This window comes from Anastrepha ludens, chromosome 6 (assembly GCF_028408465.1).
Source record: "Anastrepha ludens isolate Willacy chromosome 6, idAnaLude1.1, whole genome shotgun sequence".
Taxonomy (NCBI): Eukaryota; Metazoa; Arthropoda; class Insecta; order Diptera; family Tephritidae; genus Anastrepha; species Anastrepha ludens.
The window spans coordinates 25,733,643-25,751,452 of NC_071502.1; the positions used below are offsets into that span (position 1 = coordinate 25,733,643).

The window sequence follows — 17,810 nt, forward strand, 5'->3', positions numbered from 1 at the left end:
TTCAACAACAACGACACTTTCCAGGTCCGAGCCTTCGCAGACTATAGCACCCTTGCGTTGCATAGCGTTCTTTGTATGTTTGACAGTAGCATTAGGACCACTGTAACTAGCTCCCGTTACAGTAGAAGTTTGGTCGCTTGAGTCAGTATTTGAATTCATCTTTTTCGTACGACCACCTGCTCGACAAGGCAAGCGCAGTGGTCGAAGTACTATAAAGAGGAATTCAAAAGGTCCACCACGGCAGCGCCCCATGCCCAGCCGTTCTGGTAAAACCCCTGGCTGCCAACCATCCAATGGGCACCGTGTCGCATAAAATCCTGGATTAGGGGGTGGGCAAGGAGGGGAAATAATGGGATGCCGGGGGTTTAGAAATAACAAGGGATCTCATTCGGTACGGTGATCTTCGCATTGTGATTGGATGGCCACTAATTTCGCCGTAAAGTGGATGGATGGCTAGCCAATCCCCATATGGACCTTCCCTCTAAGTTCGTGTTGAGTTGATCCACATGATATGGGGGACAAACCATCACTTAAGCCTCATCCCCGCACCAAGGAGACCAACATTAACGATGATTAAGAAAAAAAGTTGACTTTTCATGGCGAAGTATTTAGTAAAACTGCAGCATTTTTAAAAACTTCAACGTTTTCATTTCCATCATCTCTGCCCTCGCTATTTACTTTTCTCATATCGTCATTATAGTGCTGATCTTCAAGGTTGTCATCGCTTCAAAAGCCCCATGCACCTGAACTCTCGGCGTCTGCCAAATTTAGGTGAAAATGAAAATCAGAAATTATGTTGGAGGAATGCAACACCTGAGCGTCGTGTGCGTCATATCTATGAACTATATGAAGTTTGATGTAAAAAATTCAAAATCAATCGAAAATCACTTTAGTTTTCCTCTAATAGTGAATATCACTTAAAATCGAGGTAGAAAAAGGTCACGAACTATTCTGGCATAATACTGATTTCAGCTTCTGCTATCCCGTATCAGAAATACTAGCATTACCATTTAAAATTTCACAAGTGTAAATGTTCCAATTTTGGTTTCCATTGTGCGAAAAAATATCATTTCTCGAAATTATGCAAAAAGACGTCTAGAATCGAAAAGCCTAAATATCAAATTATAGATTCGGAAACTGCATGAAATTCTCTAAAACTTTCATTTGGTTGCAAGATCTGACGAACCGGTACTCACATTTTTTACAAAAAAAATCTAGCGCCCACACATTTCCAAATCTATTTTTGAATATGATGATGAACTGATTAGAGTTGAAAAAATAACACCTGATTTTGAACGGTTCACAGCCAAATGCAACTAAACTAATTTGTCGATAATAGTCCGATATTACGCGACGATTGCGTGTGCCACTTTCGATGAAAGCTTTTCTTGCATGTAAAAACAATCTCGTATATGATAGGCGCACTTTTCGTCAGAAAAAGTCATCACGTGCCCGCTACGACGTTCTCAATTTAGGCACGGAGAGAGGTGATCCTACTCTCCCACACATTGTTCTATTATTATTATTATTATTAGAAGGCCATTACGCACTGCGACCAGAGCTGATCTATTGTGAAAGGCCTATTTTTGTAACCCTAGAGTTTTAGGCTTTTTAAAAATTTTAGCACAATTTTAGGTTTGTTGTTCCAAAGATTGCATGGAGATACTACGATACCACCAAGGTGATGAAGTCTCTGTCTGCCCAACGCAGGACATTCACAAAGCACAGGTTCTGAGCTTTCTATGTCCATTTCGCGAAAGCGGCAGACATTGGTCTCAGATAGATCAATATTATTTAGATACTTCAGGCTGCAGTGACCTTTAAGATATCCTGTTAAAAGACGCAGATCTACTCTGCTTAGTAAGAGAAGCTTGTCAGATATTAATTTGTAGGGACTTAAAAATAGTTTGGCTTGATGCTGACCGGCACAGTTTAGCCAGTGTGCAGCAAATTTCCTTTCTTCCCATTTCCTAACGAATTCATTAATGTGGCTCTTTGTGAGCCCACAGAAAGGCTCAGGACCAGTAAGTTGCATATTTGCCCCTTGTTTGGAAGGTCATCAGCCATTTCATTTCCCTCATGCCCTTCATGTCCCGGAATCCAGCCTAGTGTTACTATGTTGAGGTTTCCTAACGTGTTGAAAAGGTTTAGGTAATCATTTACCAATTTAGAGGTGATAGTTGTTGATAGAATGGCTTTTAGAGCCGCTTGGCTATCTGAAAGTATGTAGATGTGAGTACCTCTCATTTTCCTGCTAAGGCATTCTCTCACACATATTTCAATGGCATGTATTTCTGCCTGGAATATTGTTGGGTAGAGTCCCATCGGAATCGATTTTTTTAATTTAGGCCCATTGATTCCTGCCCCTGTTCTGCCATTTTCCAATTCGGACCCATCAATAAACCATAGCTGAGAGCCAGGTTTAAAAGTAATAGAACTAGTTCTCCAATCTCTGCGTTCATTAATTATAACTTGGAAGTTCCTGAAGAGTATTGGTTTGGGTGATAGTATATCATCCCTATGAAGAATGGGACTATGTAGGAAGTCTTCTAAGATCTTTAAATGTCCTTTCATATCCCCACTTTTAAGCTTCGCTTTCAATCAAGATTGGAAGCAGTATCATGTTCACAAGTAGAACATGTTTTCATAGCCCCTGTAATACCAACACATATCAGGCGACGCTGTTTGTTTAATTCGTTTACCAAATATTTTGGTCGAGATTTTTTTTGTGAAAATTTGGAAAATTCTTCGAAAGAAAACTGTATATCGGAAATTTTGCTTACTGCTACGAAGAAAATAATTAATAAAGTTTAAAACTTCTATGTATTTATAATAAAGAACCTTATTCAAAAATTCAATTCACATTTCATCAAAAAAGTACCGGGAATTGTTCAATAAAACGCAAAATAATTGTTTAATCATCAAAACTTATTTTGTTGCCTTTAAAACAGGCTCCATTCGAAGCAATGCACCTCTGCCAACGATTAGCCCAGTCATCAAACCACCTTTTAAACGCGTTTGAAGAGATCTTCTTCAGCTCCTTCAGCGAATTCTCCTTTATGGCCCCTATCTGCTCAAAGCGACTTCCGCGGAGTGGCGATTTTAGTTTTGAGAAAAGGAAAAAGTCGCAGGGGGCCAAATCCGGTGAATACGGTGGTTGTTCGATTATATTTGGCGAGTTTTTAGCCAAGAAAGTGTTCACAACAGGAACCTTGTGAGACTGTGCGTTATCTTGGTGCGAGATCCATGAGTTTTCTTTCCACAAATTGGGCCGTTTCCTACACACATTCTCTCTCAAACATCGCAATACTTCCAAATAATATTCTTTATTTATCGTAGAACTATTTGGAACGACTTCCGAGTGCAAAACACAATGATAATCAAAGAAAACGAGTAACCTGACTTTCACTTTTGACCGACTTTGACGTGGTTTTTTGGGTTTCGGCTCATGTGGATAGTGCCATTCAGCCGCCTGTTGACTGGTTTGCATGTCAAACCCCTGTTATGATGCGCTGGATAAACTTTGCGTTCTAATTCACTTGCTCAAGCATGTCCTCAGCCACATTTTCCGATGAATTTTTTAAAAGAAATTCAACGCTCTTGGAACGAGTCGAGCAGACACGCGTCTTGGCGTTTCATACCCAATTGATGGTGTAAAATGTTGCGAATTGATTCGATTGATTCGTGAGACACGCTAAGTTCACGGGCTATCTCTCTCAAGCTTAAATGATGGTTTTCCAGCATCATTTCCTTGACTTTGGCGACATTTTCATCCGTTGAAGACGTTGATGGGTGGCCAGATCGTCGAAAATCTTCCACGACTTCTCGGCGCTCTGTAAAAGCCTTATACTACTCGTAGACACATGCTTTTGACAAAGCAACAAATTCAGCATACGAAATCCCGTTCAAAACACAAAATTTAAGACAAATTCTTTGTTCGATATTTTTATCCATAATAAAAATCGCAGAGCACATCTGCGCTTGACTGATATAATTAAATGTCAAAAACAAGCTAATTGACAGATTACGCTCAAACTCTGCGACACTATAGAGGGCAGTTGTACCAACATTCCAGCAAAAACAATTTAGACATAAGTATGTGTAATGCGCGTTTTTAAATGAACAATTCCCGATATTTTTTTGACAGAATGTATTTCATTGTCCCTCGCTACAGTGGCTATAGTACGGGAACCAGGGGTCATTTTGACCTCATCATTTCATGCCGACTGATTTTAATACTGAAGTCAGACGCCATCCAATGGATGACGAAACCAACTGTCAGCTGGTCCAGTAGCGGTGGGTACGTGCGTGGGATGCTGCGAAACGTGTCGAAAAAAATGTTTAAATAAAAAAAAGTAGTCAGCTGCGCCGTAGAGAGGGGAAAATACGTCAGCTGAACAGGCGAACTTGTAAAATAAATTAAAAAGTAAAACTACTTATGCCGATTGAAATTTGTTTACATAATTTTGGACACATATGAAAATATAATAATGATGGTCAGCTGCGTTTATAGCGGTGAGAAGACCGTCAGCCGAAGCAAGAATGTATCATTGCGTTCAGCTGACGTATTTTCCCCCCTCTACCGCGCAGCTGACTAATTTTTTTTTTACTAAATATCAACAATACATGAAAAAAATTTCAGCCGGTATAAAATGAGTTGGTAGAAATTGTTTTTCGACACGTTTCGTACCCTTCCACAAACACACCCACCACGGGTGCGCCAGCTGACGTTCACTTTCGTTATTCATGAAAGCTAAATCACAAGTAGGTATAGTCAAGAATTTAACGGTATAAAAACGCAGTCCAAAATCGGCCCCTGGCTCCCCGACTATTAACCCCATAAGAAAATAATACAAGAAAAAAACAAAGAAAATACATAAATCTGCCCTCTTTTCTCTTTTTACGAAGTCGCATTATTAGACAGTGAATTTACATTAAATCACTGCTCCAATTACTTCATCAATTATGAATTCAAATCAAAATTTAAACAGTGGGAAAGTGAACAAAACCCTTAATTTTGACAATCTATCCACAAATACCATAAAAAACACAAATCAAATCAGTTGTTCTCATAAAACCACATTTTGATTGGTATTGATATACAATTTGGTGTAAAACTAATCCCCCTATCATATCAAAAATCTGATGAACTTCATCAGCAGCATAAAATGGCTAACACAGCCGCGAATTAGTCATCGTTCATAGTCCGAAAATACTCAACCCTCCCACCCCTCTCCTTTTGGTACTATCGTTTTCCTTCATCTCTTTTTCCTCTCCTTGTAATGGTATCACAAAGCATGAATCAAACTTCTTTCGTCCAAGTGGGCCCACTTTCTGGACAACCATTACAACCTAGCCTAACCTAACCTAATCACCCTATCGAAAGCTTTATAATTTTTGCAAATGGCGTCGTACGTCAATCGCATTGGTCACTTGAGAACTAGACAGCTGCAGTAAACAAACAGAGCGCGTAAAGGTCAAAATAAAGATGTCCATCACTCAAAATCGTTTTTTTTTTTCGTTTAGTAAAAATGTTATTCAAATTGAATGATTAGTTTTGCGCCACCTTGTTTTTACTCTCCTTGCAAAATTTCAATTTAAGTTTTGAAAAGGTTACACATTTTTTATGTTTTTATTCGAGTATTTTGAAAATTGTTCTTTTGAGAGATTTTAGGAAAGTCTTACATAATTTTCTCATTTCGGAGGAGCTTTCAACCTGCATTACAACCAATATTTCACAGCTGCTTTTTTGTCACTTTCATATTGCAACTGAATGGCTTTGTTGTGGGGACTAAAAGCTTGGGTTGGTTTGGCGTAAAAAAGAAACTTAAAACAGATTCAACAAACAGATCAAAATAACTAAGAGACTAATACATACATATGTACACAAGTAGGATTACAAAAGTAAGTATTTATTTGTTAATTCCTTTGATTATCGCATTGGCATTCCGTCTTTAATATCCGAGTCCATTATTTATGCACAACCCGATGTAGTGCAGTCTCTAACTGCTATTTGGGGCTGTAACTATGGGAAAATTATTCAAAATTATAAATATTAATTCAGTTTGAAGCTCAAACGCAAACTTTCCCCCTTGTTGCCACTCGATTGCGCGTGTCGGGTGTACTTGAGCTTGGCTTTATTTTAATGTGGTCAAGTTTCTTATTCTCGCAGTAATAATTTGCTTTCGGTGCATTAAACATTTGCGGGGTTTATAGTTTTAAAAATTAAGGATAAAACCGATAAAATCTTGCCATAATAAATGCTAATGGGATAAGCGATAGTGACAATTGAGTTGAAATTTGGCTACAAAGATTTCAAATAAAAGGATAAAAAAATACTCGCCATCATCAGGCAACAAATTTAAAGGTAAACAAGGAGCGAATAATATTAGAAAAAAATTTCTGTTTGATGTATCACGTCCACTGAAGAAATTTTGTTCAGAACTCCATGTCTGCACAAAGTTAATAGAAAATGTTTAGGGTGAGATCGCCAAAAGTACTACAAAAGGCAGCCATACTATGAATAAATGAACTTTAAGCGTTGACGTCTCTCTCGCTCATAGTCCGTCAGTGAGAAGTTGCCGTGTCGTTCTAAGGACTCACTCGCTCACATTTCTCTAACGGTAGCAGCAACATCAAACGAAACTGTGAAATTCAAATAATTATTCCGTGGAAAATTCATGTGTTGTAAATTTAGTTTAATTCGATATTCACCAAGCAATATTCTTCGCCCAGAAGTCGCCCGTCCTCTTGACTTCAGATAGGCGTAAGGACAATGAAGCACAGCCAAATGAAGAATGAATCAGGAGTTGGGGCAGGTCTAGCTTGCTTCAGGTTGAGATGCTAGTTCTCTCATTCAGTCTAGTCACATTTTTCATTCAAATCTTGCATCGTCAAGCCATTGAGCGTTAGGAATTTAGCTATCAAACACCTTTTATCTGGAAGTTTTAAGAAACCATGGTCAATGGGGGTAGCAAGGTGATACTGGGAAGCTTTTCACCTATTTTATGGAATATATAATAGTAATAATATAATAATTTGATCATTGCCGTCAATTCTTCTAGTTCAGCTGTAGGTTTGAGTATGAGTAAAGGTTCAATGTGGAACATAATAAGAAGAAAACTAAAAACATTTTGAAACTATTTTAATTATTTAATTTATTCCATATTAAAAATTTAGGTTAAGAGTTTTTAAATTGAATACTTTTTATTTTTTTATTGTTTAGGACAAAATATAATTACCAAAAGCAATTTTTTTTCCAATTTTTTGGAAATATTTTTGTTTTGTAAAACAAAAAGTTATGCGTGAGAGAAATAAGGTTTGCTCCTTTAAATGTACCGAAAATACTGCGGGCCCTCCAAGGAGTGGCTATGTAGAAATTCAGTAAATCTGTTAAAATTAAAATTTCTCTGCGAACATTGATTATGATTTATATTTAATTTTTGATTAATTTTTAGTATGAACACTTCGTCAACAATTGGAAATCTTTCTGTGCCCTTGGCGATGGGAAAAAATGAGATCGATGGATTTATCGCTGTCTATCCAGGTAATTGGTGGAAATATGTAAAAACACAGTGTAACAGTTCGTTTGTTGTCGCAGTAACTGTCACTTTGAGTGGTGAAATACAATAACATCCGGTCTTAAATTTTTCTGGGCATCGAATATTTTAGTTAATTAAATAAATTAATATTACAACACTGCCGTTCATCTCTATTCAACAACTTCGGTTTCACCACCGCGACCGCTGGTCGTGAGCTCGAAAATTTGGGGGTTTTTAGGAATTTTTTTACAATAAAATAAATTAAAAACAATATTTAATTTTTTTTGGCATTTTAGTTAACATCTTTTTCATACAAAAAATTAAAAAACAAAATTTTTTAATTTTAATAATTTAAAAAATGGCGCTGAAGTTGACCCTCCCGAAAAATTGGACGTAGACGGCGTTGCCCATTTTGGCTCTTCTATTTATCTGAAATACAAAAAACAAAAAAATTATTAATCAGTATGATTGTAGCTATGTCCCGCTACTAAATACAATAAAAAAAATAACAAAATGGCCCGGTTTTGAATTTGAAACTCTAAAAATTAGTTTTTTTTTTAAAGACATATTAAAATTTCAAATTTCAAATTTAAAGTTTTAGGTACAGGAGCGCGCACACCGCTCTTTACCTAGTTAATGGGCTGTAGGAGCAATAATATTGGTAATTTCCGCATGAACATTTCACAGAATATTCTTAAAATACTATCCTTTCGAAATATCGAAAAAATAAAAAATTGATTTTTTTAAATTTCTATACCTCAAGTTAAACTTCTTATATAATCCTTTTATGAAGACGGCTAAATCTTCTTTTTGTTTTCGTGAGGTGCTCTTTTATCGTGGAAATTCATTCTTTTGGCATTCGATATTAGATTTTATTCCTGAATAATTGAGTTTGGTCTCGATAGGAAAAACGGATTTTGTTCTTGGTTTTGTTTTTCTTTTCTTTCATATCTAATGAGCCTTCATTTATTTACAGATGTTGTAAGAGATCTTACGGATTTTGGAAATAATAACGCAAGCAAAATGGTTGCAGACTGGTTCGAGAAGGTAGTGAATACTGATTTTCTAAATACATTTCAAAGTTAACCAATGCTCAAAGAAATGTTTACACTTCACAGGCTCTAAACTACAACTTGTCACCAACCAATACGAAAAATAGTGTAATTACCGTTTTGACTTACAAAAATTTAGGCGATCAACTCACTGCTGACAACCTAAGATTGGCGCATTTGCTTGACTGGTGCCGTGAACTGGTATTATTGACTTAGACTTATATATGTAGATATATAATATTTTGATAGCCTAAAAACACATTTCATTTTTACCAACTGCATTTACACATATACACCTTACAAATATTTTCATGAAAAACACTATCGAAATTTGTAGTTGGAAACATATTTTATTTATTTCTTTTTTCATTACATTCTTAAATGACAAAAGCAAAAGAAAATAACGCGATCGCTCACTTCATTGCTTACATAACGGTAAATAATTGCACCAAGTCGTAAATATAGCAACCAGAAAGTCTGCATACAGTTTTAAAACGTAAGGGGACAGATGGCTGTAAACGGCCATATTTCTTAGAATTCTTGTAAGTCACCGCTGACTGCCGCTGCTTTGGAACCCACATACTTTATTGCCTCTTGCGACAGTATTTCATGGCCACCTATCCGCAATTTCATGAACTCTCTTTTTCTTCACGCAGTTACGACGACCGCTTCCGTTTTTTTGTACTGCCAACTTCAGCCCCGCTGCAGAGAGCCATAGTTGGACTCCAGCTGCCGGATCATTACACTTCTCCTGCAGATGATTTAGCTTCTTGTCCGCGACCACGAGAGCGATCTTATCGGCATAGTCTACCAGTGTTGCTTTATCCGGCAATTTTAAGCTAAGTACTCCGTCGTACATGGCTGTCCACAGTGAGGGTCCAAAGATTGATCCCTGAGGGACGCCACCAGTGACTTTATATGTCTTTAGACCGTTATGCGTATCATACTGCAAGATTCTATCCCTAAAGTAGCTTCGTATTATGCGTATTAGATAGCTAGGGACTTGGGGATTTTTTAGAGACAGCAAAAAAACGCATTTTTGACGTCTAGCGTAATAATTGCACAGAACTTCGTGCGCGTGTGCCCTCCGCTAATGGCGTCGCGCGCTATATTTGTCACTATTCTAATAGCGTCCACAGTCGATCTAGCCCGTCTGAAACCAAATAGTTTGTCAGATTGGCCGGTTGGGCATTCCAGATAGCAATTCGATAGTAATTCGAGGATTAACCCTTGCCACTATGCATTATGCTGCGCTCTTCTCGGACCGTTATCGTTCACCAGTCTGACTGATTGTGTGACAGAAGCAAACACAAACAAGCACAAACGTCGCTAAAATAAATTCAATTTTAGAAATGCTTGCCCAAATAAACATATTTTTATTTTTATTTTTTTATTCAGTGATGCAACCTAACACAGGGCCTTTTTTATGTATTTGTACAATTATACTTCCTCCCCCTGTAGGCAGTTTTTCTTGTAATCATATTTGCGGAGTTCATACCCATCGTATTTTAACAATTCCACATTGATTTCATGGCTACCACAGCCGTTATAATTTTTAAGCCTACTAATTGTGCCTTTAGTGTCTTGGCAAAAGGGTGGTTCCATTCTGTTTTCAGCCGTATAAACTTTACATTCGAGCGGTATGTGGTCATTATGGTTTAACACTTCAATCTGAAGTGATCTTTCCATACGTTGAAAATACCATTCATATCGTTTATCACTTTGCTGTACCTTTCTTTGCAAATGTCGGCTCCAGGTTGGAAACCTTTAGTATGTTTCCTTATTCTTCGGTACAGGTCTCTTATCTTATTTGCCTCAAACTCCTTCTCGCTTTGTCTTGTAGGTCGGCTCATATAAATTTTAGGTGCAGCTTAAACTTATACTGTGCTGTGAATCAATTAGAAAAATATATATCACACTGTCATCCTCATCATTGATGATATCATGGACAACAGCACCACACGTCGGGGCCAGTTGTGTTGGTATAAATTGGAGGACGTTGGTCTCAATGCTGTGAACGATGCGCTCATGATTGAAAGTGGCATTTATACACTATTAAAAAAACATTTCCGACATTTGGACTGCTATGTTGATCTGGTCGAATTGTTTTGTCAAGGTGCCTTTAAATATGTGACTGGGCAGTCAATGGATATGCTTGCTGGTCGAAGGAGCGTGACCACTTTCACTAGGGACTTATACGATGCGATTGCAAAGGCTAAAACTGCCGTCAGCTGCTTCTATTTACCCGTGACTTCGGCTTTATATTTGGCGAAGTGAGCAATCACTTGAAATATTTATCAGAGTAAAACAAAATATATTTTAAAAATCTTCATTTTTAGTGTTAAAGACCAAAAAATGTTCAGCGAATGTCAAGACATTGCAATTGAGTTAGGTAAATTTTATCAAGAACAAAATGATTTCCTTGATTGCTTTGGTAGTCCTGACTTCACTGGTAAGATTGGCACAGACATAGAGGCCAATAAGTGCACCTGGTTGGCTGTGGCGTGCATGGAACTGGCCAACCCGGAACAAAAGTCTGTCATGGAGGAGTGCTATGGGCAAAGTGGTATGTATAAACATTCATATGTACATATTTAATAAACAAATGTCTGCGATATAACAACCTCAGTGCTTAAGGGATTATTGAAATCAAGGTTTCCCAATTGTCTTTGTACTGCGACTCCCTTTACAGAATTAATTTTCACACTTCCTTTTAAAAGAAAATACCGATACTTGTGCATTGATAGAACTGACATTATGATGGGGATTGACATTAAAAAATTTCATTCGGTGTTATGTTTGCTCGATATAGCTCAAGGCGAATCTATTTACGGTGGTATCGGTAAATAAACTGATTTGTTGTTCTTTCTTTCGTTAATCTCTTTGAATTTGGCGGAAAAAAAACCTGTGGCCATGAGTTTTTCTAAGAAACCACACTTCTGAGAGCCATTTCAATTTTCTAGACAATTCACTTCTCATTTTTGCCCAATTGAAAAGCCGAAATGGCTCTGCAGTGTACTAAAAATGTCAGTTTTCGAAAAATATCGATGCATCGACTATTTACACATCGAGTGGAAAATTTTGGATGCAACGAAGCATAACATCGACATTTTCGAAGTATTTTCAAGTGTACTTAGTTACTCTCATTACTCACTTAGGATAGCACTGCCACGCCCCACAACGCACAGTTTGGGAATCTCCAATGGCATATACCGGTTTTTCATATAATCGCTTTCCCAATTGCAGATCCTCAGAAGATCGCGATCGTAAATTTCATTTACTAATCATAAGTCGGTCATACATCGCATAACGAATTTGAAATAAATGTTCCCATTTCCATTTCAGATCCCGAGAAAGTTGCTCGCGTTAAACAGCTCTACCAAGAACTGAATATACCCAGCCTCTATGCCAAACACGAAGAAGAAACATACAACAGGATAAAAACACTTATTCAACAGGCATCGGTTAAGGTGCCACGTGAAGCTTTAGAAGAAATTCTTAACGCAGTTAATCGAAGAGGAATTATATAGAAACTAATAAATTACACAATAACACAGCTCGGATTTGCAACTTTTTTTGGGCAAAGGTTTGGATAGTTGATATTGAGTGAATCTTTGCGGGGGACCCTATAACCACAAGACTCCATAAATTTATCAAAAAGTGTTTAGCAGCAACACATTGGTTTGCGCCTACAAACCTTACGAGCTATAAAGCTGAAATAAATGAAGTCGTAGACGAGCTCAACCAGAAGTCCAGCTAACACTCTGTTGTTTTTGTTGTTGTTGCTGTACCAACATAAATATTCCCTATACATATACGGGAAGTGCTGCTGATATCCGGGTGTTTCCGGTAGCGTAGAACCGACTGTCGTGGGAATGGAGATATCAGTTTCGCTATCCGCGGTTCCTCCGATTTCCCTAAGCCAATCACATAGGGTACTTTTCATATGCTCTCCAGAATGATCGGTGTAGTGACAATTCAAGGACGTTTTTCAAAGTAGTGTGCAAAAGTTTCAGTTATTGTAGACCAGTGCTGTCCATCCCATAGATCAATTGATCACACGTATTCTTACTCTCCATCGTTCAGTCGTTAGCAAACCAGCAACGAATAAACACCAAGTTTGTTCGCGACGCTTAGTGTATGCAATACAATGCCCTGTGAGAACTTTTTATGCTAGAAACTGCCTTTGGCGACTTGCAATGCCTTTTATGTTACAAGTCGTTCAAAGGAGGCTATAGATGTAATATCAAAAGGCATTTCGATTCCTCCCACAAAAATATACAAATTTTAGACAAAAAAGCTAGTGAGGGATTATAAGAAGAAAAAAAGTTAGACTTTTTGGAAAAATTCAAAGGGTGGTTGGCTAAAGTAGAAAATGAGGAAGTTGTTAAGCAATCAAATATAAAAATGAAAGCTGAGCTATCTTCCATGATCAGCTTATATATTGCTAAACAAGGCCGGCCTTTTATAGATGGTGTTTTTGTTCAAAACATTTGTCTAAAAATTTTTCAAAAAATGAATCTTGATACAGAGCTAGTTAAAAATATACCCATATCCCGCCAAACAGTAGCCTGACGTATTGATGAACTGGGAATACACATTGAATCTGCAGTGAAGGAAAAAATTAATGATTGCCAATTTTTTCTCTGTGCTTGGACGAAACCACCGATATTAATGATTTATGTGAACTGGCGATATGTGTTCGGGCAGTTAACGTAAATTATGAAATAACTGAAACAATGTTTCTCTTGAAACATTCTGTGGGAATGTTACAGGAAAGATCTTGTTTGACGTAGTAAACGAAAAAGTTTTTTCAGTTTTCGATGCAAACAAATTTGTAGGAGTATTCACGGATGGAGCAAACGTTATGACCGGCAAGAATGAAGGGTTCATTGGTCAATTGAATAAAAATGGAATTTCTGGGAGACATTTTCATTGCATTATTCATCAAGTTGCACTCGCTTCAAAATTTTTGAGCGGTCATCCTGTCATGAAACGTGCAGAACAGATTATCAATGAAATACGTGGAGGGCACCATTCCCTCACCCACAGAAAATTTGTAAATTTTTTAAAAACAACTTCTGCTCGGCATAATGGCCTAAAAATGTATACAGACATTCGTTGGCTAAGTCGTGGTGATTGTCTCAACAGGTTGTTTGAGTTGAGGGAAGAAGTTTTGCAATTTCTTGAAATTAATTGTAATGAAGACACCCTAGTTCGATCTTTAAAAGATGACAATTTTATTTTGGATTTAGCATTTTTGGCTGATGGCTTTTTTTTTTGAACAAACTCAATTTAATGCTTCAAGGAAAAGAAACAGGAATAATCGATGCTGTGAAAAATGTGCATCAATTCCCAGCAGAACCATTTTTGCTTTTAAGGGAACTTCAATCTGGCGATTATGCCCATTTTCCGAAAACTTCGCTTATTATTACGAAACATGAGGGTGTTAAGCCGAGTGATCATATTGCAATTCTCGAACAGTTGTTTAACAATTTTGAAGACTGATTTCAGGATTTTGTTTGTTTTCAACCATTTCTTGAAAACCCCTTCAAATGCGATATATGTAAGTAAGTATGAATTTGCAATTCAGCCCGAGCTAATCATCTTGCAAAGCGAAAACGTTCCACCACACGGATATAATATTGAATTCTGGAAAAATTTAGAAGAATCATTATATCCAACATATTTTTGTGAGAAAATTTTTTCGGACTTAAAGTTCATTTGCTCCAAGCAGCGCCACAGTTTAACATCAAGTCATTTATCGAATGTACTTTTATTAAGAAGCTGCCACGAAAGTATTCATATTAAAGATTTTATTAGAGATATAATATAGATTTACAAACCCAAATATATATAAGGAGTTACATAACATTCCAAATTTTCTACTCCAATCCAATATTTATTTATTTTGGTTTAAATTTCCTACTGGGCTGCTCCCATTCTCTCGTTCTCACTTATACACTCACATTTTCCATTCTGGACAGCACTGTTGTAGACCGTCTCCGCTTATTTTAAATATTTACAATAGGGTAATTGAATTTGGGGTACAGTATGTTTCTTGTTCACCGATCATTCTTTTCCAACAATCATGAGTAAAAACTCGAAATACAATTTCGGAATTGACCAAAATTACCAACATTAATGAGGCTTGTTCTGAGGTGTCCTCCGAAGAAGATTAATATGAATTAGGTGAAAGTGATGATTACAGTGAAGATTCTGAATCCACTGAAACTGCAGAAATGGAAGGGTCATCGGATAGTGAAGAGGAAAACTTCTTCAATATACGACGTAACAAGAAAAGGGCGCGGATTATTTCTAGTTCTGACTTGGGAAAAGATGACACTCGATGCTCAAATTCGTTGGGCCAGTTTGTAAAGTTGAAATTAGCTGAGCCCTATGTATATACATCGAGAAGGAAATATCTCGACCGGCAATATTTTTACAACCATCCCACTGACCAAAAAATTGCTTGAACTAAAGGCAACCTTGATTGGGACCAACCGTTCAAACAAGAGAGAACTACCAAAACCAAATGTATATAAATCAGAAGACTGCACGCTTACTGTACATACAAGTAAACCGAAAATAAAAGTCCTTCTTCTAAACACCAAGCATGCAAATATACAGATAGTGGGCAATAGAGAATGTGTTCCAGAAACTATTACGTTTTATAATAAAACAAAGTTTGGTGTCGATGTCGCGGACCAAACGGCACGCAAATATCGTGTGAAAGCAGGGTGTTTTCGATGGCCCCTTCAAGTTTTTTACAATATTTTAGATTTGGCAGCCATAAACGCCTTGATATTGTACAAAGGGTCTACCAGATCGAAAATATCCAGAAAGGAGTTTATGTTTTCTTTAGCTGATGAACTGGCTGGAGAAAATAAAGAGATAAATAAGTTTGTATATTTCAAAAACCTAATTGATTGCTTTTCTTCTTCACTTTTTGATATTTGAAATTGAAACTTTGCGCCTGACCATTAAAGGGTTATATACCTTGTGAGCCCGAAAAAATGGACGATTGTCATAATTTTTTTTAAATATGTTTTAGAACTTTTATACTAATGCGGCATATATCATACTAAAGGGTAACTCTCGAAGAATACATTTTGGTGTTTTTATTCAAAAAAATGTTATTATTTATTGTTGATGTCGCCCCTCCCCCGAAACGCCGTTTTTTAGAAGAGGCTTGCGGTGCTCACGGTAGCGCATGAGCAGCTCAACTGGAATAAAAAAAAATAAATGATTGGGTGCGAGGTCACAGGAATATTGCAGGAAACTGTAAGGCGGATGAACTTGCACGAACCGGTACAACGCTCGCCATGCCCATAGCCACTTGTAAATTACTTATAGACATCAAAAACGTAAATACAAGCTGGCAAAATCTTACAACATGCGAACTAAGCAGACAGACATGGCCGAACTGGAAAAGCGGTCGATCGAAGATCTTGCTAAGATTTAACAGAGAAGCAATAAGAAAAATGATAGGTGTATTAACTGGTCATTGTTTAATAGGCAGCCACGCTAGAAGGTTAGGACTCCCGTACTTCGATTTCTGTAGAAGCTGTCTTAATACAGAAGAAGAGGAAACAGTCAGACACCTTTTATGTGAGTGTGAAAGCCGAGCTATGAGAAGGCTGCGCACTCTTGATACAGCTTTTCCAACCGATGTAGCAGACATAGCCCATCTAAAACTAACGAAGCTCTGCTCGTTTATTAAAGCTACCGGATGGTTTGAAACGGAACACGTAGAGTAAGGATAAGCTCCAGTGGTATCACAATGGACCTGCGAAAGGTCTAAGTGTGTCTTTATGACAACCACCCCACCTACCTACCTTACCCAAAAAAAGTTTTCTCGATACGAAAACCGCTGAACCGGGTTGAAAAATGACAAAAAAAAATTATTTCAGCGAACTATGCAAATATTTACAATATAAAATGTGAACCGTTCAGATTCTCGAGGTTGTAACTTCGAATAATTAAAAAAAAGTTTAAGCAAATCGGTCAAATAGTTTTTGATAAATAATGATCACCGCGACGGTAATAAAAAAAAACACGACTACGAGATAATCGCGTCTAAAGTTTTGCGTGCACTTCATTTATGGATAAGGTCGCGCGCTTCCACGGTCTGTAACTTTCGTTCTAGTGTTCCGATCTTTATGATTTTTTGAATTTATATTTTCAAGATGATGACTTTTAGAATATGCCGTGAAAAAATTTCGATTTTTTAGTCCAACACAAGGTATATACAGTATGGTAACCCCTTAAATGCCCATTCTGAAGCAACTGATTGTTATCCTGTCAACTACCGATCAAATTGCCAAGCTTTCCACCCGAGGATGATAGATTTACGAGTACAATATTTGGCCATTACTTTCACCATAGGTGCGAGCAACTTCGGGTGCCACGTTACAGAGCTCTCGGCAAGGTGAATTGAATACAGAAGGTGGCGTCCACACAAAGCCGTGACTTTAGTTTTCGCGATTTTAAAAAGTGTGACGTCAATTCCAGGATGGTTCCATGTGTAGAGTCCACGCAAGTGGGGAAAGTTACTGATCGCCATTCACTTGGGAGTGGCCAGGACGATTCTTCTACATATGGTTCAAGCAGCTCACAACGCCCGGGATTAGCCCACGTATCCTCTGGTTAGCTTCCGAACACCCGTTCGGGAGTGAGCTAACGTGAGAAGGCGAAGCATCCCAGCATAGCTGGTTGTGCGCTGGGTTTGGGACCCGCCACTTAAAAATCCCCCCCAATGAAAACAGCAACAAAGCCTCGGATGAGAACTTCCAACACTGATGACGACCCCTGTAAACGAAATAAGGAATACGATTTGAGGGCATGCACCTGGAATGTCCGGTCCCTTAATGGGGAAGGTGCCTCTGCCCGGCTGGTTGATGTCCTCGTGAGAGTAAAGGCTGACATCACTGCCATCCAAGAGATGCGATGGACGGGGCAAGGTAAGAAAAACATAGGACCTTGCGACGTCTACTACAGCTGCCATGTAAAGGAGCGCAAATTCGGTGTCGGATTTGTTGTGGGAGAGAGACTTCGTCGCCAAGTACTGTCGTTCACTCCGGTGGACGAGCGTCTCGCAATAATCCGCATCAAAGCGCGATTTTTTAACATCTCGCTAATTTGCGCCCACGCCCCGACGGAAGAGAAGGACGATGCGACCAAGGATTCTTTCTATGAGCGCTTGGAACGTTCCTAT

The 17,810-nt window shown here is 37.9% G+C and overlaps 1 protein-coding gene across 1 annotated transcript in view; it reads left to right on the plus strand.

The window, feature by feature from the left end:
* LOC128865962 (farnesyl pyrophosphate synthase-like) overlaps positions 1–12,149 on the plus strand; it is a 61,498-nt gene extending 49,349 nt beyond the window's left edge. The window contains exons 2-7 of the mRNA XM_054106409.1: positions 7,458–7,546; positions 8,518–8,588; positions 8,660–8,794; positions 10,496–10,866; positions 10,933–11,159; positions 11,939–12,149. Of these exons, the coding sequence (XP_053962384.1) occupies positions 7,459–7,546; positions 8,518–8,588; positions 8,660–8,794; positions 10,496–10,866; positions 10,933–11,159; positions 11,939–12,123 (1,077 nt within the window). The 5' untranslated portion in view covers position 7,458 and the 3' untranslated portion in view covers positions 12,124–12,149. The remainder of the gene's footprint in view (positions 1–7,457; positions 7,547–8,517; positions 8,589–8,659; positions 8,795–10,495; positions 10,867–10,932; positions 11,160–11,938) is intronic.
* The last annotated feature ends 5,661 nt before the right edge of the window (positions 12,150–17,810 follow it).